The sequence below is a fragment of the Cetorhinus maximus genome, chromosome 34, assembly GCF_964194155.1.
Source record: "Cetorhinus maximus chromosome 34, sCetMax3.hap1.1, whole genome shotgun sequence".
NCBI lineage: Eukaryota > Metazoa > Chordata > Chondrichthyes > Lamniformes > Cetorhinidae > Cetorhinus > Cetorhinus maximus.
In genome coordinates, this window is record NC_135912.1 from 8258082 (window position 1) to 8285262 (window position 27181).

Genomic DNA, 27181 nt, shown 5'->3' on the forward strand with positions numbered 1-27181 from the left:
ATGTCGTTTCTGAGCTAATATTAGAAAACTCAGTCAGCTCTACTGATGGGAAATAAAGATTTGAACGACATCTAAACCAAGCTGTAGGCGTGCACAGCAGTTTCTTGGTATCTAATCGCATATCACATGCGAAACTGAAAAATAAAACCCCGAGCCGCTGTTTGTTTTCTGCATTCCTCGGTCTTTCGCTCAAAGCTAAGGTCGTGCTGAATGCAGAGAGTGAACCGCAGCTGGTCACACTGTGTTTGAGTCTTGCAGGTTGTTGAGACAGCCTCACCTTGCTGTGCCTTGTAAACTCCCACAGCGCAAACTGCTTCACGTATTCACAGGGTTTGCACTTGGAGCGCATCTCACACAACCGCATGACAACTCCAAGCGCTACAGAAGCAGTGAAGTAACATTGGTGTGCTGGCACTGCTTAATGCAGGAAGCGCCGCAAGGTCACATAAACAACAGTGTGGTCAATGGCCCATGTCGGTGTACTTTTGGTGTGGAAAGTTTTTTTGGGGGGAGGGAGGTGATGGTCAGAACACTGGGGGCACTTCTCCTTCGGATCACCGACCACGGGCTCCTTTACATCCACCGGAGAGGGCAGATGGGACCTCAGTTTAACATCTCAGCAGGAGACAGCACCTCCGGCAGTGCAGCACTCCCTCACTACTGCACTGGGAGTGTCAACCTGACTGCTGATTCCACCCTCTGTAAGCCTGAGGCCATCCGAAAGCCTGCTGCCCGTTCCCCCACACCCATCTTTGTTTCCAAACCTCTCCAGGACCTTACCCCTCCCTATCTCTGTAACCTCCTCCAGCCCCACAACCCTTGGAGATATCTGCGTTGCTCTAACCCTGGCCTCATGTGCACCCCAATTCTAATTACTCCACAATTGGAGGCCAGGTCCTGAGGCCTGAGGCCTGGAATTCCTTCCCTACACCTCTCCGCCTCTCTACCTCACTTTCCCCCTTTAAACTCACCTCTTTGACCAAGCTTTTGGTCATCTGACCTTATACCTGCTTATTTGGCTCAGTGTCATGCTTCGGAAAACAAGGAAAGAAAGGCTTGCATTCACTTTATCACAATCACCGGATACCCCCAAGCACTTTACAGCCAATGAAGCACTTTTTGAAATCTGGTCGCTATTATAATGTAGGAAACACAGTAGCCAATATGTACACAGCAAGCTCCCACAAACAGCGATGTGATAATGACTAGACAACCTGTCTTCATATTGGACTTGAATCATTAACGGTTTCTCTCTCCAAATAGAGCATTAGATAATAAAAAAGATTGCACAATGATAAATGTTTCGGTACACAGATTATTATAGGTTGAAAAATACAAGTTTCCTTAATTTACAGAATAGAAATGAAAGACCTACTGCATTCGCCATTTTGTGTTAAAGTTCACAGGTCATATGTTGTCAGATTGAGTTCACACACTATTTCTCAGTTTTATAGAGTATGGGATTGGGCTGTCTCGTGGTCTATCCGTTCAATATCGTAATTGCGGAATGGTGCCCTTTCTCCTTAATTCCACTGCTTGTTTGCTTTCATGTGGTTGTGCCAAGAGATAGTGGAAATGGGAGGTGGGGTTCAAGAATTTTCCCACCTGTCCAGCATGAGCGTTTTCCACCTCTCAGCCAGGGAACACATGCTCAGCTGTTTAATTGTGAAGGAGTAGCTTTGGTACACTTTACCTGGGATCGATTTCAGTGCTCGTTTCTGAATGCTTTCGAGCTTCAGCCACATGCTCTTTGCGAAGTCCAGCATTTCAAACCAGTGCTGCACATTGAACAGTGGGTTTTAGGTGAATATTAAACACAGTGAACAGGTCAGTTTGCGCTGGATTGTGATACTTGAGAAGACTTGGCATGTGAAGTCATCCATTTTCTCCGTTAAGCATTTCACACACTTGTTAATCCTATTTAAAATCACTTTGAATGTAGATTCCTAATAGTTAAAATGACTAATTTGATGTTGGATTATCCTAAATCAAAGAATTATGGAATCATAGAATGGTTACAGCTCAGAAGGTGGCCGATCAACCCATTGTGTCCATACTAGAGCAACTATTCCCATTACCCTGCCTTTTCCTCCTAGCCCTGCAATTTTTTTCTCTTCAGATAATTATCCAATTCTCTTTGGAAGCCACAATGGAACCTGCTTCCCCCTGCCACAGTCTCAGGCAGTGCATTCCAGATCCTAACCACTCACTGCCTAAAAAGGTTTCCCTCATGTTGCCTTTGGTTCTTTTGCCACTCACCTTAAATCAGTGTCCGCTTATTCTTGACCCTTCCACCAATGGGAAACAGTTTCTCTCCATCTACACTGTCCAGGAGCCTCATAATTTTGAGCACCTCTGTCGAATCTCCTCTCAACCCCTCCTCTGCTCTAAGCAGAACATCCCTAGCTTCTCCAGTCTATCCACACAACTGATGTGCCTCATCTGCTAAATCCTTTCTGCACCTTTTCCAATGCTTGTACATCCTCCCTGAAATGTGGTACACTGAATTGGGTGCAATACTGCAGTTGAGGCCAAACCGGTGTTCTATAAAGGCTCATCGTAACCTCTGTGCTTTTTACTCCATGTCCCTATTAATAAAGCCCAGGATCCCAAATGCCTTACTAACCACTTTTTCAACTTGCCTTGCTACCTTTAATGATTTATGCTCATATACCCACAGGTTCCTCTACTCCCACGCCCCCTTTAGAATTGTAACTTTTATTTTCTATTGACCTTCCTCATTCTTTCTACCAAAATGTATCACTTCAAGCTTCTCTGCATTAAACTTCACTTGCCAGATATCTGCCAATTCCACCAGCCTCTTGAAGTCTATCTCTGTCTTCCTGACAAGTTCACAATACTAATTGAGTCATCACCAAGTTTTGAGTCATCTACAAATGTTGAAACTGTGCCCTGCACACTCAAGTCGAGGTCATGAACATAGATCACGAAAAGCAGTGACCCAAGTCCTGACTCGTGGAGAAACTGGCTATGTACTTTCCTCCAGTCCATAAAATAACTGTTCACCGCTGCACTCTATTTCCTGTATCCATGCTGCTATTGCCCCTTTTATGCCATGGTCCTTAACTTTGCTGACACACCTGTTATGTGCCACTTGGGATCTGTGCTGGGGCCTCAACTATTTAAACTGGCTTGGATGATGGGACCAAATGGTATGGTTGCCAAAGTTGTTGATGACACAAAGATAGGTAGGAAGGTAAGTTGTGAAGAGGACATAAAGAGTCTGCAAAGCGATGCGGGTTGGCTGGGTGAGTGGGCAAAAATTTGGTAGATGGAGCAGAATGTGGGAAAATGTGAACTTGCCCACTTTGGCAGGATGTATAGAAAAGCAACATAGTATTTAAATGGAGAGAGGTTGGAGAACTCCGAGGTACAGAGGGATCTGGGTGTCCTGGTACATGAACCACAAAAAGTTAGTATGTAGGTACCAGAAGTGATTAGGAAGGCAAATAGAATGTTGTTGTTTATTGCAAGGGGAATGGAATATACAAGTGGGGATGTTTTGCCATAGTTGTGCAGAGTGTTACTGACACTACACCTGGAGTAATTTGTACCGTTTTGGTCTCCTTATTTAAGAAAGGATATAAAGGCATTGGAAGCAGTTCAGAGAAGGTTCACTCAGCTGATTCCTGGATTTGGGGGGGTGGGCAGGGTTATCTTATGAGGAAAGGTTGGACAGGTTGGGCTTGTGTCCATTGGAGTTTAGAAGATTGAGAAGTGATCTTATTATAACATATAAGATCCTGAGGGAACTTGACAGGGTGGATGCTGAAAGGGTGTTTCCCCTTGTGGGAGAGACTAGAGCTGGAGGGACACAGTTTAAAAATAAGAGGTATCCCGTTTAAGTCGGAGATGAGGAGATTTTTTTTCTCTCAGAGGCTCATGAGTCAGTGGAATTCTCTCCCCCAGAAAGCGGTGGAAGCAGGGTCATTGAATATTTTTAAGGCAGAGGTAGGTAGATTCTTGGCTAACAAGAGAGTCGAAGGTTATCGGGGGGTAGGCTGAAATGTGTTGAGGCCACAATCAGGTCAGCCATGATCTTATTGAATGGCGGAACAGTGTTGAGGGGCCGAATGGCCTCCTCCTGCGCCTATTTCTTATGTGTGTTCGTATGTTTATCAGACACCTTTTGGACATCTATGTGCAGCACATCAACCACATTGCCCTCGTGAACCCTCTCTGCTACCTCATCAAAAATCTGCAATTTTCCCGCAACAAATCCTTTGATGGCTTTCCCTAATTAATTCACATTTGCCCCAGCGTTAATTTAGTCCCGGGTCATTGTATCTAAAATCTTTCTCTGCAACTGACTGGCATGTAGTTGCTGGGTTTATCCTTGCCTTCCTTTTGAGCAAGCGTGTGCTATTGCAATTCTCCTGCCCCCTGGCACCAACCTAATGAATGAACACCCTGATATCCAACATGATAGCGGCCCCTCAGCACTGGTCGATGACCTTTAGCGAATGTTACTCGACTACACCCAGGACTCATTTCCTTTCAGCAGGTTTTACATCAGAAGTGAAAGTATTTGTGAAAAGTATTATAATTAAGGATCTCTCTCTGTGTAAACTCCCTGTGAACTGTCAATTCTGGGAGCCTGTGACTGTTGGTGAACTATCGCGAATATCTCAAAAAGATACTTCAAACAAAGAGCTTTAATATTTACATCGAACTTGCTTAAAGTGCATGCTCCTGTTGCTATTACCCTGGGTTTCCGGACTCCTGACCTCGGTGAAGCGCAATAGGGCTTTATTATCATCCATTATTTCCAAGTTAACATTAAAAGTAGGTGTAAGGTGAATGCCACCGCTTGCTGGAGTTTCGCAGCTCATTCTCAGAAGATCCTCAGTCTTCAGATTGCATTGACACTCCTATTAAGTCCCAAGTCGCTTGCCTTGTTAGCTCTATATTCAAAGCCCTTGACCTCACCAGATTTCCCCATATGTAGACTGTGGTCGCAGGGCAATTCTCTCACGCTTGCAGCCCACGTGGCCCTCCAACCCTCCACCCTCCCACCCTAACTCTGGCCCCTCTGTCTGTCTCCCTCTCTCCCCTCAAAATCCTTTCCTCCCGGGCACCGAGCTGGCTGCCCCTGACTTCAGGCGTTGATGGGCGACAGGGAGCGGTTGGTGCCCTCGGCACTGTCTGTGTTGGAGGTCAGGACGTTCTTCAGAGCCTTCATGCCCACGCTCTTCTGGAAGGTCTCCGTGGCGAAGTAGTAGACGATGGGGTCGAGCATGGCATTGAAGCAGGCCACGGTGATGGTGATGCGGTAGGCGGCTGGCAGGGCTGAGTCCTGGTCCTTGGCGGGGGAGACATTGTAGAGGAGCAGCACCGTGTGATAAGGCAGGAAGCAGATGATGAAGATCACCACGTTGGCCAGCACCATGTTGCGGATCTTGTGCCAGTCCACATAGTCCATGCGGGTGGCGGTGCTTTGACGAATGCCTCTCAGGAGGGCGTGGGAGCAGATTAGGATGGTGGCCAGTGGGATCCCATAACCGATGAAGAGGGTGGGGACCACAGTCATTGGGTTGGTGACAAAGTTAGGGTGCTTGTCAAAGCAGGAGTGGCAGGAGGCATTGGACTTCCTTGGGATGATCAGGTAAGGGGGGATGCTTGCTCCGATCACCAGCACCCAGATCCCAACACTGATCCAAGTGGCCCAGTTGCGCAGCTCGTTGAGACGGGACTTCATGGGGAAGCAGATAGCCACGCAGCGGTCCAGGCTGATGCAGGTGAGGAAGAAGATGCTGCCGTACATGTTGACCAGGAAGATGAGGCCGTTGAGCTCGCACAGCCGTAGCGGCAGCTGCGGCCGGCTCATGTAGTACCAGATGCGGATGGGCAAGGAGACCACCAGGAGCAGGTCGGAGCACGCCAGGTTCTTCATGTAGACGGTGGTCTGCGAGCGGATCTTGGTGAAGCGGAAGAAGATGACGAGGGCCAGGACGTTGAAGACCAGCCCGAGCAGGAAAATGAAGCTGAACGCCGTCGCGTAGATGGGGTCTGTCCACTGCTTGAGTTTCCCGCAGGTTCCATTCACATCTGCCATTCCGCTGGAATTTTCCGGCTGTCCTTGAGTTTGGGGGTCACCTATCAGCGCCTGCAAGCGGGGGGAGAAAAGGCGATGAGCTTCAATGAATTGGTCTTTTAGCACTTTCTATATTCAGCTGGGTTCCCCACAGAATTATCCATCATTTATTAAACACTTCCTTTTCGGAAACTCTTTCGAGTTATCAACAGTCACAGATTGCAACTCTTTCGAGTACAATCACAGTTCTTGGTTTAACGGGAGTGGGACACGAACCCACAACCCTCTGATTCAAAGGCGAGGGTGCTGTGAACTGAGCCACAGCTGACACCTTGGAACAGGCACCGGACACCTTAGTTCTGATAAAGAGTCACACGGACTCGAAACGTTAACCGTGTCCCTCTCCGCAGATGCTGTCAGACCTGCTGAGTTTTTCCCAGCTATTTTTTATTTTTGTACCGGACACCTTATCTGGCTTCCCAAAATTCAGATGGACCGAAAAGCCCGGCTGCAGTCGAAGCTGACACCCAGTGCAGCAATTTGAATAAACCCCTTTCTTATTCTTTGTTTTTCGCACTTTATTTTAAGTATTATTGGTACATGCTAAGCCTGGGACCCAAAATCCATCAAATCCCCAAATCCGGCACACATTCCAGTCCCGAGTTTCCCCGATACAGTGTCCGGTACCTGAATCCCCCTCATCCCGAGTCATCCTCCATCTTCAACAATGACAAAAAAAATGCTGGAAAAACTCAGCAAGGCTGACAGCATCTGTGGAGAGAGAAACAGAGCTAATGTTTCGAGTTCGCATGAAACGTTAACTCTGTCTTTCTCACCACAGATGCTGCCAGACCTGCTGAGATTTTCCAGCACTTTTTCTCTTTGTTTTAGATTTCCAGCATCCACAGTATTTTGCCTTTATCTGAGCTTTATCTTTAGATGGACATCTACTCTGCTACATAGGAAAGTGTCTGGGCCCAATCCTCCTACTGCTCATTTACTGATTTACCTGTCAATCCTTCATTCCGATTCACCTTTGGTCTCACTGAGTATTTTCATGTTTGATTTCCCTTTGTCCTTTTCCATAACTGTTTGGAACCTAATGGCACTGTGATGAGCGCTCCCCAAATACACTTCCACTGACACAAGCCCCACTTGCCCAACTTCATTCTCGGAACCGGATGCATCATTGTTTCCTTCCTCATTGTGCTGGGAACTCACTGATCAACAACATTCTCATCTACACATTTCAGGAATTTATCCCTCCCCCCCTTTGCTTTTAACACTCCCCCACCACCAAGGCCGCAACCCCACCCCCTCCCCCCTCCATGTCCCCACAACTCCCAGTCCACATGGGCATAATTGATGTACCCCAATCTCAAAGAATCTTCGAATGGTTACAGCAAAGAAGGAGGCTATTCGGTCCATCAATGTCTGTGCTGGTCTACTGAAGCAGCAATTTACATCGTGCCACTACCCTGCCTTATCCCTACAGCCCTGCATGTTTTGCCTTTTCAGATAATTCAATTCCCTTTTGGAAGCCTCAATTGACCCTGCCTCCACTACACTCTCAGACAGTGCATTCCAGATCCTAACCACTCGATTGACCTTGTCTCCACCACACTCTCAGGCAGTGCATTCCAGATCCTAACCACTCGATTGACCTTGTCTCCACCACACTCTCAGGCAGTGCATTCCAGATCCTAACCACTCGATTGACCCTGTCTCCACCACACTCTCAGGCAGTGCATTCCAGATCCTAACCACTCGATTGACCCTGTCTCCACCACACTCTCAGGCATTGCATTCCAGATCCTAACCACTCGATTGACCCTGCCTCCACCACACTCTCAGGCAGTGCATTCCAGATCCTAACCACTCGATTGACCCTGCCTCCACCACACTCTCAGGCAGTGCATTCCAGATCCTAACCACTCGATTGAACCTGCCTCCACCACACTCTCAGACAATGCATTCCAGATCCTAACCACTCGATTGACCCTGCCTCCATCACACTCTCAGACAGTGCATTCCAGGTCCTAACCACTCAGCAATGAAGGTTTCTCCCCATGCCGCCATTGCTTCTTTTGCCAATTATCCTAAATGCCTGCCCTCTGGTTCTTGATTTTCCCACCAATGGAAACAGTTTCTTCCTGTCTATTCTTCCCCGGCCCCTCATGACTTTGAACACCTCTATCAAATCTCCTCTCAACCTTCCCTTCTCCAAGGAGAACAGTTCCAACTTCTCCAATCTATTTGTAGTTTCTTATTCTCTTAAATCTTTTCTGCACGCTCACTGATGGCCTCACATCTTTCCTGGAGCATGGCTCCCAGAAGTGGACACAATGCTCCTCTTGAGGCCAGACCAATGTTATATACAGATTTATCACAGCTTTCTTGTTTTAGTATTTTAATCCCTTATTTATAAAGCCCAGGGGGCTGTATGCTTTATTAACTGCGGACCTCAACTTGATTTGCAAACTTCAATGATTTATGTTCATGTATCCCTCTGCTCCTACACCCCCTTTAGTGTTGTACCCCTTATTTTATATTGTCTCTCCGAGTTCTTCCGACCAAAATGAATCACCTCATGCTATTCTGCATTAAATTCCATCTGCCACTTGTCTGCCCATTCCACTATGCTGTATATGCCTTTCAACACTTCCTTCCTCAAGTTCACAATACTTCCAATTCTTTATCATCTGCAAATTTTGCAATTATGCCATGACCAAGGTCTCGGTTATAATATATAACAGGAAGAGCAAGGGTCTTGACACCAAACCTTGGGGAACTCCACTACAAGCATTCTTCCAGTCCAAAAAGCAGCTGTTCAGCATTAATCTTTGTTTCCTGTCACTCTGCTAATTTTATACACATGTTGTTACTGCTTCTTTTATTCCATGAGCTGTAACTTCGCTTACAAAGTTACTTACCGTACCACAGTACGGTACTTGATCAAATGCCTTTTGGAAGTCCATGTACACCACATCAACTGCATTACTTCATAAACCCTCTCTGTTACCTCATCAAAAAACTCCAGCAAGTTGACAAATTCTTGTTGTATTTCTTTAATTAACCTGCATTTTGCCAAGTGACAATTAATTTTATTACAACTTATCATTTCTGAAAGCATCCCCACCACCAAGGTTAACACGATTGGCCTGTATTTGCTGGGCTTATCTTTACACCCTTTTTTGAATAAGGCTGTAACATCATTATGACTCCATTGCTTTTGCATCTCTCGGAAATTTGCCTTCTCCATCTCCTTCTCAGTATTTGGTGGCCTCAGTGAACACCCGGCAGGGTTCCAGCACCCCTTCAGTTCTTAAAGCACATTGTCCCTTTTCTGAGGTGTACCAAAATCTGTTTCAAATACCACCACCCTTCTTCATCCCTTGCTTGGCCATTTCAGAGGGTAGTTAAGAGTTAACCGCATTGCTGTGGGTCTGAAGTCACATGTGAGCCGGACTGAGAAGGGCAGCAGATTTCCTTCCCTACAGGCCATTAATGAACCAGATGGGTTTTTGCAACAATTGATGATAGCTCTATTAATCAAATTCAAATTCCAACAGCGGCCATGGTGGGGTTTGAACCTGTGCCCCAAAGGATTATCCTTGGCCTCTGGATTACTAGCCCAGTGACATTACCACTATGCCAGGAATATCATATGATCAACCCACCCCTTGTTTGAGCCAGCTCTCTATTATTGCCACTATATCATAATCCAGGAGATGACTTGTATCTGTAGCTCACCAACGTTATTAACTCTTAACTACCCTCTGAAATGGCCCAGCAAGGAACGAAGAAGTGAAGGCTGGTGGTATTTGTAATAGATAGGTTAATTAAAGAAATGCAACATGAGCTTGTCACGCACTTCAAAACTGACTTAGACTGTTTTATATTTTCCCCTGTCCTCTTCCTAAGCTGCTGTTCAGGTTAATATCTCTTCCAGTTCTCTGCATCTTGTTTCTCCTCTCTAATCATATTGCTCAATAGCGAGGCATGTTGCCAAAGCTTTTCGTCTTGCACTCATCAGGCAAATGCAAGAACACCAAATTTTAAACGATCGCAACAATTTATACTACAGGAGAAAAGGGTGTTGATTGGTTGGCAAGTTGACTGTGATTGTCATGGATAAAGCAATGGGGAACTATAGGCTCCCCAAGCTCCTGGGTAATTAAAGCAAGGTGCAAGACTTGAACATATTCCTTTCGTTTGCAGGGAACGTTTTAAGATAATTAAAATTGACCTCATACATCGCTCATTTATACTTGCTAGAAGTGACATACATTCATATGCAGGGGCCTATTCACTGCAGTGGAATGGCCATCCTACCATTCCCTTATGCTACTATACACAGTGTTTCCTGCCTTTCTTTAGTTTTAGGCAAACATGACACAACATGGGCCCCATCCTGTCTCCACGCGGGTGCAGTAATGACTCCCTCTTGCACTTTAGGTTAGCTTCTATGAAGTCCCACACACCTATTATTTTCTCCATCTTCAATACCCTTTGGAAATCTCATCTTGTTAATTTAGCCTAGAAACCACTCTCAGCTCTCTCTTACAGACTCACTATTATTTATAGTTCTCTCCTTACCTTCACCAATTCTGGGAAGCATTTGGAGTTATTTTTCTGCATTTCAATGCAGCTTGTTTTCTCTCTGTTATTCTACATGTTTAATTAAGACAGCATTCCTTATCACTTATCAGCACACCCACCACTCCCAACCCTTCCTCTCCATTTTCTGTCACTCTCTATCACTCACCGTTAATCCCCATCACGCTAGTCCAATCCACACTAGCCTTCAGATTCATCACCAGTCTTTGCTACCCTTTGCCATTATTATCCCCCAGTCCATGATAGCCTTAATTATTCCACATTGTCCCTCATCAATGTTCCTCATTCCTCATCATTCTGTACCCGTCTGCACCATCCTGCACTGTTCTGCACCATCGCTCACCTGTCTTCATAATTGCTTGTCACTTATCATTACGCAGCGATCACCGTCACTCCTCACCATTGCTCGTTATTCCTCAGAACTTCTTGCCACTCCTTGGCATGAAGAAGAGTGATTTGAAGTGGGGAACCTGAGCCAGAATCCTCTCCCTGTGGCACCTGACGAAATCTATTCGACCTTTCAGGTCTTCACGGCAATGCAAGATCTCACTTTCTGCTTAGGGCTGTCAGAGTCCAAAGGCCGAAACTCATGTGATGACAGCTCATAAATAATTTGTATTCCTCCCTCTGTGTCACTTGTGGATGAATATAGCTTCCATCAGGCCTTACTGTTGTCTGGAAGGAACCCCATGGTAAATAAACAGGGTCAACAAAAAGTGAACAGAACAAGAGGTAGGCAAACTGGGACAATAAGCAGGGATGACAAACATGGCAATAAACAACAATTAGAATTTATATAGTGGCTTTAACAAATAAAACATCGCAAGACCCCGCACAGGACTATTCAAAAACAAAATATGACAACGAGTCACGTAAGAAGGTGTTAACTCAGATGACTGAAAGCTCGGTCAAAGAGGTAGGTTTTAAGGAGTGTCTTAAAGGAGGAAAGCGAGGTAGGGAGGGGCAGGGAGAGAAATCCAGAGCTTGGGCCCAGGCAGTTGAAGGCATGGCTGCCCAATGATGGAGCAATTAAAATCAGGAATCCACAAGAGGCCAGAATTAGAGGATCTCAGGGGGTTTTGGGTTTGAGGAGATTACTGGGATAGGGAGGGGTGCCCAGGTCGGAATTTTAAAAATTGCGGCATTGTTTGATGGGGAACCAACCAGTCAACCTCAGTGAGCACAGGGGTGATGGGTGAGCAGCATTTGATCCAAGTTAGGCCACGGGCAGCAGAGTTTCGGATGACCTCAAGTTAATGCGTGCAGAATGTGGGAGGTCAGCCAGGAATATGTTGGAAGAGTGTGATGGAATACTCCCCACTTGCCTGGATGAGTGCAGCTCCCACAACACTCAAGAAGCTTGACACCATCCAGGACAAAGCAGCCCCGCTTGATTGGCACCACATCCACAAACATTCACTCCCTCCACCACCGACACACAGTAGCAGCAGTGTGTGTACCATCTACAAGATGCACTGCAGGAATTCACCATGGCTCCTTAGGCAGCACCTTCCAAACCCATGACCACTACCATCTAGAAGGACAAAGGCAGCAGGTAGATGGGAACATCACCACCTGGAAGTTCCCCTCCAAGTCACTCGCCATCCTGACTTGGAAATATATCGCCGGGTCAAAATCCTGGAACTCTCCCCCCTAACAGCACAGTGGGTGTACCTACACCATATGGACTGCAGCAGTTCAAGAAGACAACTCACCACCACCTTGTCAAGGGAAATTAGGGATGGGCAATAAATGCTGGCCCAGCCAGCAAAGCCCACATCCCATGAATTAATTAAAAAAAACTATTGGCCCAGTGGACTGGAACAGGAAAGGAAGTAGCAGAGGCAGCAGATCTGATCATCTGAAACTGCAATAAATAGGGCAGTAAACAATGGCTGAAGAAAACCACTGAACTTGATTAATATTTTGGATTGCCTGTGTATTATGTGGGTGCAAAGCTAAATACTGACTCATCCTGAGACCAAGACAGTTCTGTGGCTTTTTAAAGATTCAACGTACAAACAGCAGCCCATAAGCGAGTTACTGAAAGAACCACAGCGAGTGAGATCCACCCATCGACCCTCCACATTCTCGAAAGCGCCAGTGACAGAATGTTTACACCAAACTGGTGGGAAATGGGTAAAAAAAAAAACAGAACATCAAAAGTGTAAAGAATGTGGCCCAGTCCTGAGAGAGGAGAAATCTCTGGTGATCCAGTTTACCATTTGGAAATTTCATTCCTCCAAAGCCATTTTAGAAAGCAAAGGACAAATCTAGAAATCTGGAGGAATAACTGCATCATGAAACCAGTTAACCAGCATCTGAGAGAGAGGAAACCAGCTCATATTTCAGACAAAGGTCAATGGGCTGATCTCTGTTTATTCTGAAGCGTCACTTGTCAGATACTGACAGTCCCAAATCCTCACACTAATCCCCTCTACACCCCCTCAGCTCCACAAGTCTAACTCCCATCTCATAACTAAGATGCATCAACCTTTACTTGTCATGTACTCCTCTCTTGGTTTTGCCACACTACCAACTCCCAGAGTCTGACAATTTGCAGAAAGAAATAATCACTAAACTCTCCGATCATTGTGTAACCCAAGCTGGTTAAGCATGTCCTCAGGAAGGGGCCTACCACACTTCCCAGGGGATTTTGAATGCCGACTAAAGGCCCTTCAGTCATGCAAAGGCTAGAATTGGGAACAGCCTCACTGCCATATTCTCAGAGCGACTGCCAATGGGCAAGAAATGCCCATCTTGTCTGTGCCGCTCATATCGCATGAAGACCAATTGCAGATTCAAATCCCAAAATGGTTCCCAAGAAGTTAAAAAAAAAGCCCTTAAAAACCTCACCCTTGGAAAAAGTAAAAGATGAAACTTGGGCCGGAATCTTCCAGCACCCCGCCCCGCGGTGGGGGGGAGGGGGGAGCGGGGAGTTCCCCACAGCGGAGCCAGTGAACCATTGAAATCTCCATTCACATCGGCAGGACCGGAAGAACCCGCTGGCGTGTGGGAATGGAAAATTCCGGCCTCAGTGTCAGAAAGGGGATTCCCCTCTTATCTTGCACCTACGGCCTCATGCCTATCCTTCTCGATGTATTTTACTCAGCCTCTTTTTAAAAATTCATTCTACAGGATGTGGGCATTGCTGGCTGGGCCAGCATTTATTGCCCATCACTAACTGCCCCCTTGAGGAGGTGGTGGTGAGCTGCCTTCTTGAACCTCTGCAGCCCATGTGGTGTAGATACACCCACAGTGCTGTTAGGGAGGGAGTTCCAGGATTTTGACCCAGCGACAGTGAAGGAATGGCCGATATATTTCCAAGTCGGGATGGTGAGTGACTTGGAGGGGAACTTCCAGGTGCTGGTGTTCCCATGTGCCTGCTGTCCTTGTCCTTCTAGATGGTAGTGATTGTGGGTTTGGAAGGTGCTGCTTAAGGAGCCTTGGTGAATTCCTGCAGTGCATTTTGTAGATGGTACACACTGCTGCTACTGTGCGTCAGTGGTGGAGGGAGTGAATGTTTATGGATGGGGTACCAATCAAGCGGGCTACTTTGTCCTGGATGGTGTAGAGCTTCTTGAGTGTTGTGAGAGCTGCACTCATCCAGGCAATTGGAGAGTATTCCATCACACTCCTGAATTATGCCTTGTAGATGGTGGACAGGCTTTGGGGAGGTGAGGTTGAGTTACTCGCTGCAGGATTCCTAGCCTCTGACCTGCTCTTGTAGCCACAGTATTTATATGGCTAGTTGTTCAGTTTCTGGTCAATGGTAACCCCCAGGATGTTGATAATGGGGGATTCAGCGATGGTAATGCCATTGAACATCAAGTTAGATCCTCTCATCTCATCTGTTCTCACTGCTTTGCTGAATTCTCATACAAACATATGAATTAGGACCAGGACGAGGCCATTTGTCCCCTCGAGCCTGCTCCCACCATTCAATAAGATCCTGGTTGATCGGATTGCAACCTTCCACCTACCCCCAGTAAACTTTTGACCCCCCCCTTGTTTATCAAGAATATATCTGCCTCTGGACTGGAAATATTCAAAGACTCTGCTTCCACTGCCTTTTGAGGAAGAGAATTCCAAAGACTCATGAGCCTCTGGGAGAAAACATTTCACCTCTTCTCTGTCTTAAATGGGCGACCTCTTATTTTTAAACAGCGACCCCTAGTTCTAGATTCTTCCACATGAGGAAACATCCTCTCCACATCCACCCTGTCACGACCCCTCAGGATCTTATATGTTTCAATCAAGTTGCCTCTTACTCTTCTAAACTCCAGCGGATACAAGCCTAACCTGTCCAATGTTTCTTCATAAGGTAACCTGCACATTCCTGGTTTTCTCCTCTTCCAAAGCTTTAAAGACAACTCCCATACTGGTCCTGTAGGCTCCTAGGCACCTCTTCTAGGCCCAAACTCTTCCCAAATATCTGCTCTATGATCCATCTGTTTCTAAACACCTCCAAAATCCACCTCCTCTTAAATAGCCCACGCGTGAGGCTTAGTATCATTCCAAATAGCCCATGGCTTTGTTAGACTGACTCTAATACTCACTGTACACCTATTGTGATATACTCTAGAGACGGACTGTACTTGGCGTCTATTGCAAGGCGATTTGAGTACAGGAGTAAAGATGTCTTGCTGCAGTTTTATGGAGCCTTGGTGAGACCACACCTGGAGTATTGTGTACAGTTTTGGTCTCCTTGCCTAAGGAAGGATATGCTTACCATAGGGGGAGTGCAGTGGAGGTTCACCTGTCTGATCCCCGGGATGGTGGGATTGTCCTGTGAGGGGAGAATGAGGAGACTGGGCCTGTAATCTCTAGAGTTTAGAAGAATGAGAGGTCATCTCATTGAAACCTACAAAATTCTTGCAAGGTTCAGCAGGGTAGACACAGGAAGGATGTTACTCCTGGCTGGGGGCAGGGGGGTGGTGGTTCAGAGCCAGGGGACACAGTCTCAGAATAAGGGGCAGGCTATTTAGGACTGAGATGAGGAGGAATTTCTTCATTGAGGATGGTGAATATTTGGAATTCTCTGCCCCAGAGGGCTGCGGAGGCTTGGTCGTTGAGTATGTTGAAGGCTGAGATTGATAGATTTCTGGATAATGAAGGTATCACGGGATATGGGGATAGTGCGGGGAAAATGGCGCTGAGCCAGTTGAATGGCAGAGCAAGCCTGAGAGGCCGAATGGCCTACCCCTGCTCCTATAATCTCTCACACAACCTGAGAAAATGCAGGCACGGCCTTTTGTTTAATCTCTCATCTGAAAGACGGCACCTCTGACAGTGCAGCACACCCTGAGAGTATTAGCCCGGATTATAGGCTCAAGCGGGACTTGAACTCACAACTTTCGGACTCAGAGGTAGGCATGCTACCTGAGCCACGGCAGACATGGGAGTATTGCTGTACACAGAATCAAGATAGTCAGACTGACACCCACGTCCCATTTTAAAAGTGAAATGGTGAACAATTTGAACTGGTAGACTAAAATCGAGGTGTACCTACCTGCCCCACCCCCTGTAATCAGGAAACCATAGGGCACAAAGGAGGGGCAATTAAAATTGAACACTGAAAAAAAAACAGGCTTCAGTTGTATAAAGATAAAAGTGAAATGCTGTGGATGCTCTGAAGATGAGTCATACCGAACCAAAACGTTTCTCTCTCCACAGATGCTGTCAGGCCCGCTGAGTTTTTCCAACATTTTCTATTTTAATTTCGGCTGTATAAAGCTCTGGTTGAACAACATCTGGGCATGGCATTCAGTTCCACACACCCCACCTCAGGAAAGGATATGATGGCCGTGGAGAGGTTGCAGTGTAGGTTCACCAAGATGATCCTGGGGCCGAAAAGGTTCAATTAATAGGCCAAGGTTGCATTCTAGGCTTGTATCCCCCATGAATGTAGAAGATTATGGGATGGTCTAATTGGGGTGGTTGTGGGAATTAAAGGAGTTGCTAGGTTTGTTAAGGAGGAATTAGTTCCTCTGGTGGCTGGAGCCCAGGTCAAGAGAGGCCTAACTTTAAAATGAGAGCCAGGCCATTCAGGGCTAATGACAGGGAGTACCTCCTCACAGAAAAGAGAGTGAAAATCTGGAATTCTCTCCCTCCCAAAAGCCTGTGGGTGCTGAAGTTAACTTGGAGCTTAAAACAAAATTGATAGATTTTTGTTGGATCCAGACCTATGGAGCTAAGATGGGGAAGGGCAACAGACTTCCTTCCCTTTAGTGAATCAGATTGCCTTTTACGACAATCAATAATGGCTACCATTACTGAGACTAGCTTTCAATTGCAGATATATTAACTGAATTCAAACTCCACCAGTGGCCATGATGGGATGTGAACTCTTGTCACCAGGCCATGAGCCTGAGCTTCTGGAGTACTAGCCGAGTGACATTACCACTCCACCACTGTCTCCCGCTGCTGTGGGGGGAAGAAACATAGCAGCCAATTTGTGCACAGCAAGCTCCCACAAACATTAATGTGGTAATGACCAGATTATCTGTTTCTGTGGTGTTGATTGAGGGACACATATTGGCCAGGTCACCAGGGAGAATTCCCCTGCCCATCTTCAAAATAGCGACACGGGGGCCTTTCACAGCAGGTAGATGGGACCTCCCTTTAACATCTCATCCAAAGAAGTGGGTTTTTCTGCTCAAGACCTGGAATGAGGCTTCAACCCAGAACCCCGTGACTCGGAGGTGAGGGTGCTACCCACTGAGTCACAGCATACTTTTTTTAAGTTAGGCTAGTGTGTGACCTGCCAGGCCTCCCCTGTCAGATGTCTCAGTAAAGAGGGTCGAAATTTGGGTCATTGTATTACATGTAGTGACCATCGGGTGGGTTAGACGGGTCAGAGGATATAAAGGGTGGGGGAAGCGATCGAGAAGGGGCAGGTAACGCTATTTGACTCCAATAGTGCCAGGGAATCACTCCTGTGTCTCTCGGTTCCACATTCAGGTTAGTGTTATCTGTTAACTAACTCACTTGGTGGGTGGCAGCTGCAGCTGTCCATTTAAAGCTCGAGTGGAACATAAGCAGCAGTGTGGACTGGCCGTGTGTAAGGCCTAGGGTTATAGGCCACATTTTCCATCACAGAACAGGCCCAGTGCCTGCTGCTTTCATGCAGACCTCAGGCAGATGTTAAACCCCTGCGTCTGCGAGGGTTGCATCTATTTCAAGACTGGGACCTGGATGTCTCTTTTTCTCTTTATTTTTTTGCAAAAATATACCTTATTCATAAAATATCTTCAACCACATTCCAAACCATTTCAAAAACACCATTACAAGGGTACAATCAGGTTCAACTTTTGCAAAATGTATCACCAGGTGCATCAGTACAAACAATATTACAATCATTTACAGCCTTTCATTTTGAGCTGTACGGCCCGAGGGGATTTAAACAGTTCCCAGTCCCTCAGCGCACTGTGGCAGAAAGGTCTTAAACAGCGACCCTTCCCCATTGCGCCTTTGCGGCAGCTGCCCCAAGCTTTAGTGCGTCCCTCAGCATGTAGTCCTGGACTTTGGAATGTGCCAGTCCGCAACACTCGGTCGGGGACAACTCTTTGCGCTGCAAGACCAACAAGTTTCGGGCAGACCAAAGCGCGTCTTTCACCGAGTTGATGATCCTCCAGCTGCAGTTGATGTTTGTCTCGGTGTGTGTCCCTGGGAACAGCCCGTAGAGCACAGAGTCCTGTGTCACAGAACTGCTCGGGATGAACCTCGACAGCAACCACTGCATCTCTCTCCAGACCTTCTTTGTAAAGGCACAATCCAGAAGGAGGTGAACAACGGTCTCTTCCCCACCACAGCCACCTCGAGGGCAACGTGCAGAGAGGGTGAGACTCCTGGCGTGTTGGAAGGATCTGACGGGGAGGGCCTTTCTCACCACCAGCCAAGCTATGTCTTGGTGCTTGTTGGAAAGTTCTGGCGATGAGGCATTCTGCCAAATGACTTTGACAGTCTGCTCGGGGAACCATCCCACAGGATCCACCCTCTCCTTTTCCCTCAGGGCCTCTAAGACGTTCCGTGCTGACCACTGCCTGATGGACTTGTGGTCAAAGGTGTTTTTCTGCATAAATTTTTCCACCAGGGACAGGTGGTACGGCACGGTCCAACTACTTGGAGCGTTCCGCGGCAGCGTGGCCAGACCCATCCTTCGCAACACCGGGGACAGGTAGAACCTCAGCACGTAGTGACACTTGGTGTTTGCGTACTGAGGGTCTATGCACCGCTTGATGCAGCCACACACAAAGGTGGCCATCAGTATGAGGGCGATGTTGGGCACGTTTTCTCCCCCTTTATCTAGAGGCTTGTACATCGTGTCCCTGCGGACACGATCCATTTTTGACCTCCAGATAAAGCGGAAGATGGCTCGGGTGATCGCCACCACGCAGGAGTGTGGAATGGGCCAGACCTGCGCCACGTACAGCAACAGCGAGAGTGCCTCACACCTGATGACCAGGTTCTTACCCGCAATGGAGAGGGAGCGTCGCTCCCACATGCCCAGTTTCCTTTTCACCATAGACACTCGCTCCTTCCAGTTTCTAACGCATGCCCTGGTCCCTCTGAACCATATCCCCAGCACCTTCAGGCCATCAGCCCTGACAGTGAAGGGGACAAAGGTTCGGTCAGCCCAGTTCCCAAAGAACATGGCCTCGCTCTTCCCACGATTTACCTTGGCTCCCGAGGCCAGTTCGAACTGGTCGCAGATGTGGATCAGTCTGCGCACCGACAGCGGATCCGAGCACATCGTCCATGTACAGGGAGGCTTTTACCTGAGTGCCTCCACTGCCTGGGATCGTCGTGATGTCTCTTTTTCTCCGCTTTCACCGGTATTGGATATCTAATCACTCATTATGTGCCTTAAGCTCGAATGTGGTGCTATCTGGTTTGTTGGCCCATTTCTGCCTATCAGCTCACCCTGCTGATTCACTCACTCAGTGTGGGTTACGTTACCCACTCTGGTTGGATATGTTCCAGGAGGTTTGGTCACATGACCACTGATGTAGCGACACCCCTACACATCAACAATTGGTCGGCTGACATGGCCATCAAGGTGCCCACCCCCTCCACCCAATAGACAACTGGGCTGAGAACAGACTCTTTGTTATGACCGGTGACTGTCAAGCAGCCTTTATCCCAAGTCCAAAATTTCTTAAATAATAAGGGCTCAAAGAAAATGAAGCAAAAAAAAAGCATAGGTTTTAAACCAGTGACTGAGTTCTGCTGGTTACTCAGTAACGAGTTGTGCACAGTGGTGAACAGTGAAAAGGCAGCCAATGAAAGAGTGCAGTGGATAAGGAACCAGATGCAATTAGGATGCTCTCTAGGTGATCGTGCAAGATAAGTATGGAAGTAATAAAGGCTGTGGCCATGATCTTCAGATTGCCCTGAAAGTGTGGTGCTAGAGGACTGGAGAATTGCAGATGTTCCTATCCTGCTCAAAAGAGCTGAGAAAAATAAACTCCAAAAACATCAGTCAGCCTAATGTCAGTGTTGGGGACACTTTTAGAGGTGATGGTTCAAAACGAAACTATCACTCGGCAAAATATGGGCTAAAAATGAAAATCGGCCCCAGATTTCTCAAAGTCAAGACAGCATCGTGGAATAGATACAGCACAGAAGGAGGCCATTCAGCCCATCTTGCCTATGCTGGCTCTCCGACGGAGGAACTTACCTAGTGCCACTCCCTGGCCTTCTCTCCATAGCCATTCTTCCGATTGCCACTTAAATCCCTGGAATGAACCTGCCTCTACCACATTTTCAAAGAGTACATTCCAGATCCCTGCCTCTCACTGCCTGAAAAAGCTTTTCCCTGTGACTCCATTGCTTCTTTTGCCAGTTGCCTTAAATCTGTGCCCTCTGGTTCTCGATCCTTCCGCCGATGGGAACGGTTTTGCCTTATCTACTCTGTCCACACCCATCCCAATTTTCAATACCACTATCTAATCAGCCCTCAACCTTCTCTTCGAAGATGAAAACAGCGTTTGACTAACCTGAGTTTTTTGATGGAGGAAAGGGTTGATGAGGATAGTGTAGTTGTTGTCATAGATATTGACAATAAAAATGTATTTGTTAAAGTACCAAATAATAGACTTTTAGCAAAATTTAAGCCCAAAGCATTAAAAGGGCAGTAGCACTGTGAACACAAAATTGACTAAGAAGGAGAAAGCAGACAGTCATGACAAACGGTTGTTTTTCAGAGTGGAGGTAAGTACACAGTGGCATTCCTCAGGGGTCAATGTTGTGACCACCGTTCATTCTGATATATATTAACATTGGGTATAATTTAAAAGCTTGCTAAATTCAGAAACAGTGAAGAAGATAGCAACAGGCTTCAGGAGGGCAGAGAAAGACTGACGAAATTGCCAATGCCATTTAAGGGGGAGAAGTGTGAAGTGATGGGTTTTGCTCGAAAGACTGAGGGGTGTAATCTAAACTAAATGGTACAATTTTAAAAAGGGCGCAGGAACAGAGAGATCCGGGAGTCTTTGAATGTGGCAGGAAAAGCTTAGAAGGCAGAGTTTAAAAATGTTTAAAAAATAGACAAAGTGCTGGGCTTTATTAATAGGGGCATTAGGGTGCAAAAGCAAAACAGGGAAGAGGCAGAGGAATGGCACCAAGTCATAATGCTCATTCAGAGAGCAGGTGCAGACCCGATGGGCTGAATGGCCTCCTTCTGCACCACAACAATTCTGTCATCACTAGGTTGGCCTCATTTGAAGCATTGTGTTCCATTCTGGGAATTCTAGAACAGACCTCAGAGAGGCTGCCGGGGATATTTGCCAGGATGGTAATGGGGATGTGGGGCTTCAGATATACGGACAGGCGAGAGAAGCTGGCCTTGATCTTCGAGCAGAGAAGATTGAGAGGAATGCTGGCACCAGGCGACCACGCTAGATTTTGCCGGTAATTGGCAAAAGATCCGAGGGGGATCTTTCACACAGCCGGTTGTGATCTGGGATGCCTTAAAGGTAGGTGGAAGCAGATTCAGCAATAACGTTCAAAAGGGAACTGGGCGTAGGCTTGAAGATGAAAAAGCCACATGGAAAGGCCAGGGGCATGGAACTGATTGGATAGTTCATTTCAAACCCCCAGCCCATTCACGATGGGCTGAATGGCCTCTGCTGAACTGTAAGATTTTATTATTATTTGAGTCTTGCTTCATATTCATATTTCAACACACCATTCTGTCATCGTCTTTCCATTACCTCAACATCCTTATATAGTGAAGCCTAAAACTGGACAGGGCATAGCTGAGGTCTTACTAACATTGCTGCTGTTTCATCATTACATCTGCATTTTTATATTCTGTACCTGTAGCTATAGTATCCATGGTCCCATTAGCTTTCCTTTTATCCACTTGAGGCCATTCTGTTAATATCTTGTTAACCTGAAGCTCCAAATCCTTCTGCCTATCCACATCACCCAGTTCTTACTCACTTTTCCAGGACCGCTTTATCCAACTCAGTGTTGCAGGGAGTCGGAGCTTATCCCGGAAGGCAATGGGTGCTGGGCAGGGCACACCCAGGACAGGGTGCCAGTCCATCACAGGGCACACACTCACACACTAAGGGGAAATCTCCTCAACTCCCCCTCAGGTCTTTTGCCAATCACGAGCAAAATCTAGCCTGGTCGCCTGGTGCCAGCATTCCACTCAATCTTCTCTGCTCGCAGATCAAGACCAGCTTCTCTCGCCTGTCCGTATATCTGAAGCCCCACATCCCCATTACCATCCTGGCAAATATCCCCGGCAGCCTCTCTGAGGTCGGATCTAGAATTCCCAGAATTGAACACAATGCTTCAAATGAAGCCAACCGAGTGATGACAGAATTGTTGTGGTGCAGAAGGAGGCCATTCAGCCCATCGGGTCTGCACCTGCTCTCTGAATGAGCATTATGGCTTGGTGCCATTCCCCTGCCTCTTCCCTGTTTTGCTTTTGCACTCTAATGCCCCTATTAATAAAGCCCAGCACTTTGTCTATCTTTTAAGCTTTTTTAAACTCTGCCTTCTAAGCTTTTCCTGCCACATTCAAAGACTCCCGGATCTCTCTGTTCCTGCGCCCTTTTTTTAAAATTGTACCATTTAGTTTAGATTACGCCCCTCATTTCTTCGAGCAAAACCCATCATTTCACACTTCTCCCTCTTTATTGGCATTGGCAATTTCGTCAGTCTTTCTCTGCCCTCCTGAAGCCTGTTGCTATCTTCTTCGCTGTTTCTGAATTTAGCAGGCTTTTAAATTATACCCAATGTTAATACATATCAGAACGAACGGTGGTCACAACATTGACCCCTGAGGAATGCCACTGTGTACTTGCTCCTGTCTGAAAAACAACTGTTTGTCACGGCTCTCTGCTTTCTCCTTCTTAGTTAATTTAACCGTAGTTGATCCACCTAACCAGCACGGCTTTTAATCAGCAGGAGGACACCGGCGTACCCAGTCCCTGCTCAGACGCAGGGAGAAAGTGCAAATCTCCACACAGGGAGACACCTGCAGTCAGAATTAAATATAGGTCCCTGGAGCTGAGACTAACCACAGTGCCGCCACCCACCAAGTTTTCCTGTTTAGCTATAATTATTACTCTTTATTTACCACAATCTCTTCTATCACATTTACGATAAGCGAATTCCATTTGCCATTTGTGTTACCTGGGCCCTCAACTTATCAATGCCCCCGTTCATCTCTCTTTAGCCCTCAGCGTTATTTACCCTGCCTCCTGTTTTAGTATTTGGGCTTTTCTCTTAGCCCTGTCATTGACGCACCAACTGAAGGCATGGAAAAGGAGCCACTGCTGGCATCACTACCCATTCACCCTGGCAATTTGGCCTTGGTGCCCATGTTAACCAGCCTTTACTTACCCTTGACAAAGGCTTTCCAAAAGTCCATGTATAGCACATCCACATCGCTTTTCAACCCATCCTTATCTAATACCTCCTGAGAGAACTCTATCAGCTTGCCCTGACAGCTTTCTCTTTAGCCAGCTGTTTTTTGTTTCTCTCATTGTGGCTTACTCCTGTTGCACATAACTAGAATGAACAGGAAACTTCCCAACACCATGAGTGCAAAGATGTTCATCGCCAACTGAGACAAGCTATTACATTGCTTGTTGTTTACAACGTGCAGTGAAACAACACCTGTCTAGTCCACCAGCACCTTACGGCAAGGGATGTTGTCCAATTTCAGGGAATTCCATGCTTTATGGCTGAGTTTCTGGAGGGCAAGTGGCAGTGCTTTGATTGAAATTGGCAGTCTCAGAATCAGTAACTTGTAGCGAGTACAGTTTACCTCAGAAACCCAGAGTTTCAAAGTAAGATTTGTTCCCATGCACCTGACCCTTTTGGAAGCTGGTCAAAAGAAGTTCTGAAATGAAATGTCACACTCCCTCATGAAAAGATTTGTTTCCCAATCTCAGCAAACAAAATCCCTTTTTCAGTCAGACGCTTTTGGTGCACAATTGTTTCAGCCAGACTGGCCCAGGCTGTTGCTTTTAAGGTTCTGTTCTTACCTTTCTCACCCTGACACTCTCCTCAGGTGCCCAGATCCCTCCACTCCTGCATTCGCTGTGCTCCCAGAGCATTCGATGAGCGTTGCTGTTTACATGTGGATAGGGCCGAGACTGTCAACAGCTCTGAGTCTGCTTCGGGTCGATATATCTCATAACAGGAAGCATCTGAAACAGATCATGAAACGAGAGGCAATTTCAGGAAACTACTTCTTGATTTGCAAACTTGACAACTATTATAGACTGAAGTGATTTGCGGTAGAAGGAGGCCATTCAGCCATCAAGTCCAGTTCTATACGGAGAAATCCAGTCAGTCCCATTCACCCGCTCGATCCCCGTAGCCCTGCAAGTTTATCTCCATCAAGTGCCTGTCCAATTTTCTTTTCAAGCCATTGATCGTCTCGGCTTCTACTGCCCTCATGGGCAGCGAGTTCCAGATCATTAGCACCTGCTGCATAAAAAAGCTTCTTCCTCACCTCCCCTCCTGCAGATCCTGCCCAAAATCTTAAATCTGTGTCCCCTAGCCTTTGCACTTAACTGCACATAGAATTTAATAGCTTTGGACTAATCGTTACTTTTTTAATTCATTCATGGAATGCGGGCTTCGCTGGCTGGGCCAGCATTTATTGCCCATCCTTAGTTGCCCTTGAGAAGGTGACAGTGAGCTGCCCTCTTGAGCCGCTGCAGTCCATGTGGTGTAGGTTACACCCACAGTGCTGTTAGGGAGGGAGTTCCAGGATCTTGACCCAGCGACAGTGAAGGAACGCCCGATATATTTCCAAGTCAGGATGGTGAGTGGCTTGGAGGGGAATTTCCCAGGTGGTGGTGCTCCCACGTATCTGCTGCCCTTGTCTACCTTCTAGATGGTAGTGGTCTTGGGTTTGGAAGGTGCTGTCGAAGGAGCCTTGATGAGTTCCTGCAGTGCATCTTGTAGATGGTACACACTGCTGCTACTGTGTTTTGGTAGTGGAGGGAGTGAATGTTTGTGGATGTGGTGCCAATCAAGTGGGCTGCTTTGTCCTGGACAGTGTCAAGCTTCTTGAGTGTTGTGGGAGCTGCATTCATCCAGGCAAGTGGAGAGAATTCCATTACACTCCTGACTTGTGCCTTGTGGGCAAGCTTTGGGGAGTCAGGAGGTGAGTTACTTGCCACAGAATTCCTAACCTCTGACCTGCTCTTGTAGCCACAGTATTTATATGGCTAGTCCGGTACAGCTTCTGGTCAATGGTAACCCCCAGGATGTTGATAGTGGGAGATTCAGTGATAGTAATACCATTGAACATCAAGGGGCAATGGTTAGATTCTCTCTTGTTGGAGATGGTCATTGCCTGGCACTTGTGTGGCACGAATGTTACTTGCCGCTTGTCAGCCCAAGCCTGGATATTGTCCTGGTCTTGCTGCCTTTGGACATGGGCTGCTTACTGATGATGGAGCATAGACTGATGGGGCGATAATTAGCCGGGTTAGATTTGTGCTGCTTTTTGTGTTCAGGACATACCTGGGCCATTTTCCATATAGCCGGGTAGATGCCAGTGTTGTAGCTGTACTGGGACAGCTTGGCTAGGGGTGCGTCAGGTTCTGGAGCACAAGTCTTCAGTACTATTGCCGGAATATTGTCAGGGCCCATAGGCTTTGCAGTATCCAGTGCCTTCAGCCATTTCTTGATATCATATGGAGTGAATCGAATTGGCTGAAGACTGACATCTGTGATGCTGGGGACCCCCGGAGGAGGCCGAGATGGATCATCCACTCAGCACTTCTGGCTGAAGATTGTAGCAAATACTTCAATCTTATCTTTTGCACTGATGTGCTGGGTTCCTCCATCATTGAGGATGGGGATATTTGTTGAACTTCCTCCTCTAGTGAGTTGTTTAATTGTCCACCGCCATTCACGACTGGATGTGGCAGGATTGCAGAGCTTAGATCTGATCTGTTGGTTGTGGGATCGCTTAGCTCTGTTTATCACTTGCTGCTTATGCTGTTTCGCACACAGGTAGTCCTGTGTTATAGCTTCAGCAGGTAGACACCTCATTTTTAGGTATGCCTGGTGCTGCTCCTGGCATTCCCTCCTGCACTCTTCATTGAATCAGGGTTGATCCCCTGGCCTGATGGTAATGGTAGAGTGGGGGGATATGCTGGGCCTTGAGGTTACAGATTGTGTTCGAGTACAATTCTGCTGCTGCTGATGGCCCACAGCACCTCATGGATGCCCAGTCTTGAATTGCTAGATCTGTTCGAAATCTAACCCATTTAGCACAGTGGTAGTGCCACACAACATGATGGAGGGTATCCTCAACGTGAAAGGGCGATTTCTCTCCACAATGGTTGTGCAGTGGTCACTCCTACCAATGTTGTCGTGGACAGATGCATCTGTGGCAGGCAAGTTGGTGAGGATGAGGTCAAGTATGTTTTTCTCTCTTGTTGGTTCCCTCACCACCTGCCGCAGACCCAGTCTAGCAGCTATGTCCTTTAGGACTCGGCCAGCTCGGTCAGTAGTTTTGCTACCAAGCCACTCTTGGTGATGGACATTGAAGTCCCCCCACCCAGAGAACATTCTGTGCCCTTGCCACCCTCAGTGCTTCCTCCAAGTGATGTTCAACATGGAGGAGCACTGACTCATCAGCTGAGGGAGGGCGGTACGTGGTAATCAGCAGGAGGTTTCCTTGCCCATCTATGACCTGATGCCGTGAGACTTCATGGGGTCAGGAGTCGATGTTGAGGACTCCCAGGGCAACTCCCTCCAGACTGTATACCACTGTGCTGCCACCTCTGCTGGGTCTGTCCTGCCAGTGGGATAGGACATACCCAGGGATGGTGATGGTGGTGTCTGGGACATTATCTGTAAGGTATGGTTCAGTGAGGATGACGATGTCAGGCTGTTGCTTGACTAGTCTGTGAGACAGCTCTCCCAATTTTGGCACTAGCCTCAACATATGAGGGAGGAGGACTTTGCAGGGTTGACAGGACAGAGTTTGCCGTTGTTGTTTCCGGTGCCTAG

At 47.1% G+C, this 27181-nt stretch overlaps 1 protein-coding gene across 3 annotated transcripts; it reads right to left on the minus strand.

Annotated features, from left to right (window-relative positions):
- Positions 1–4430: 4430 nt before the first annotated feature.
- On the minus strand, positions 4431–24312 carry LOC144671854 (lysophosphatidic acid receptor 6-like). Of its 3 annotated transcripts, none has more exons than XM_078533904.1 (2): positions 24187–24312; positions 4431–6127 (listed from the first exon to the last, which is right to left on the minus strand). In XM_078533904.1, exons 1-2 carry the CDS (start codon positions 24256–24258, stop codon positions 5120–5122), a joined length of 1080 nt encoding a protein of 359 aa, XP_078390030.1. In that variant the 5' UTR covers positions 24259–24312; the 3' UTR covers positions 4431–5119. The 3 variants fall into 3 exon arrangements, with proteins under 3 accessions (XP_078390030.1, XP_078390032.1, XP_078390031.1); XM_078533906.1 differs by lacking the exon at positions 24187–24312 and adding an exon at positions 11226–11298; XM_078533905.1 differs by lacking the exon at positions 24187–24312 and adding an exon at positions 7065–7175.
- Positions 24313–27181: the final 2869 nt, after the last annotated feature.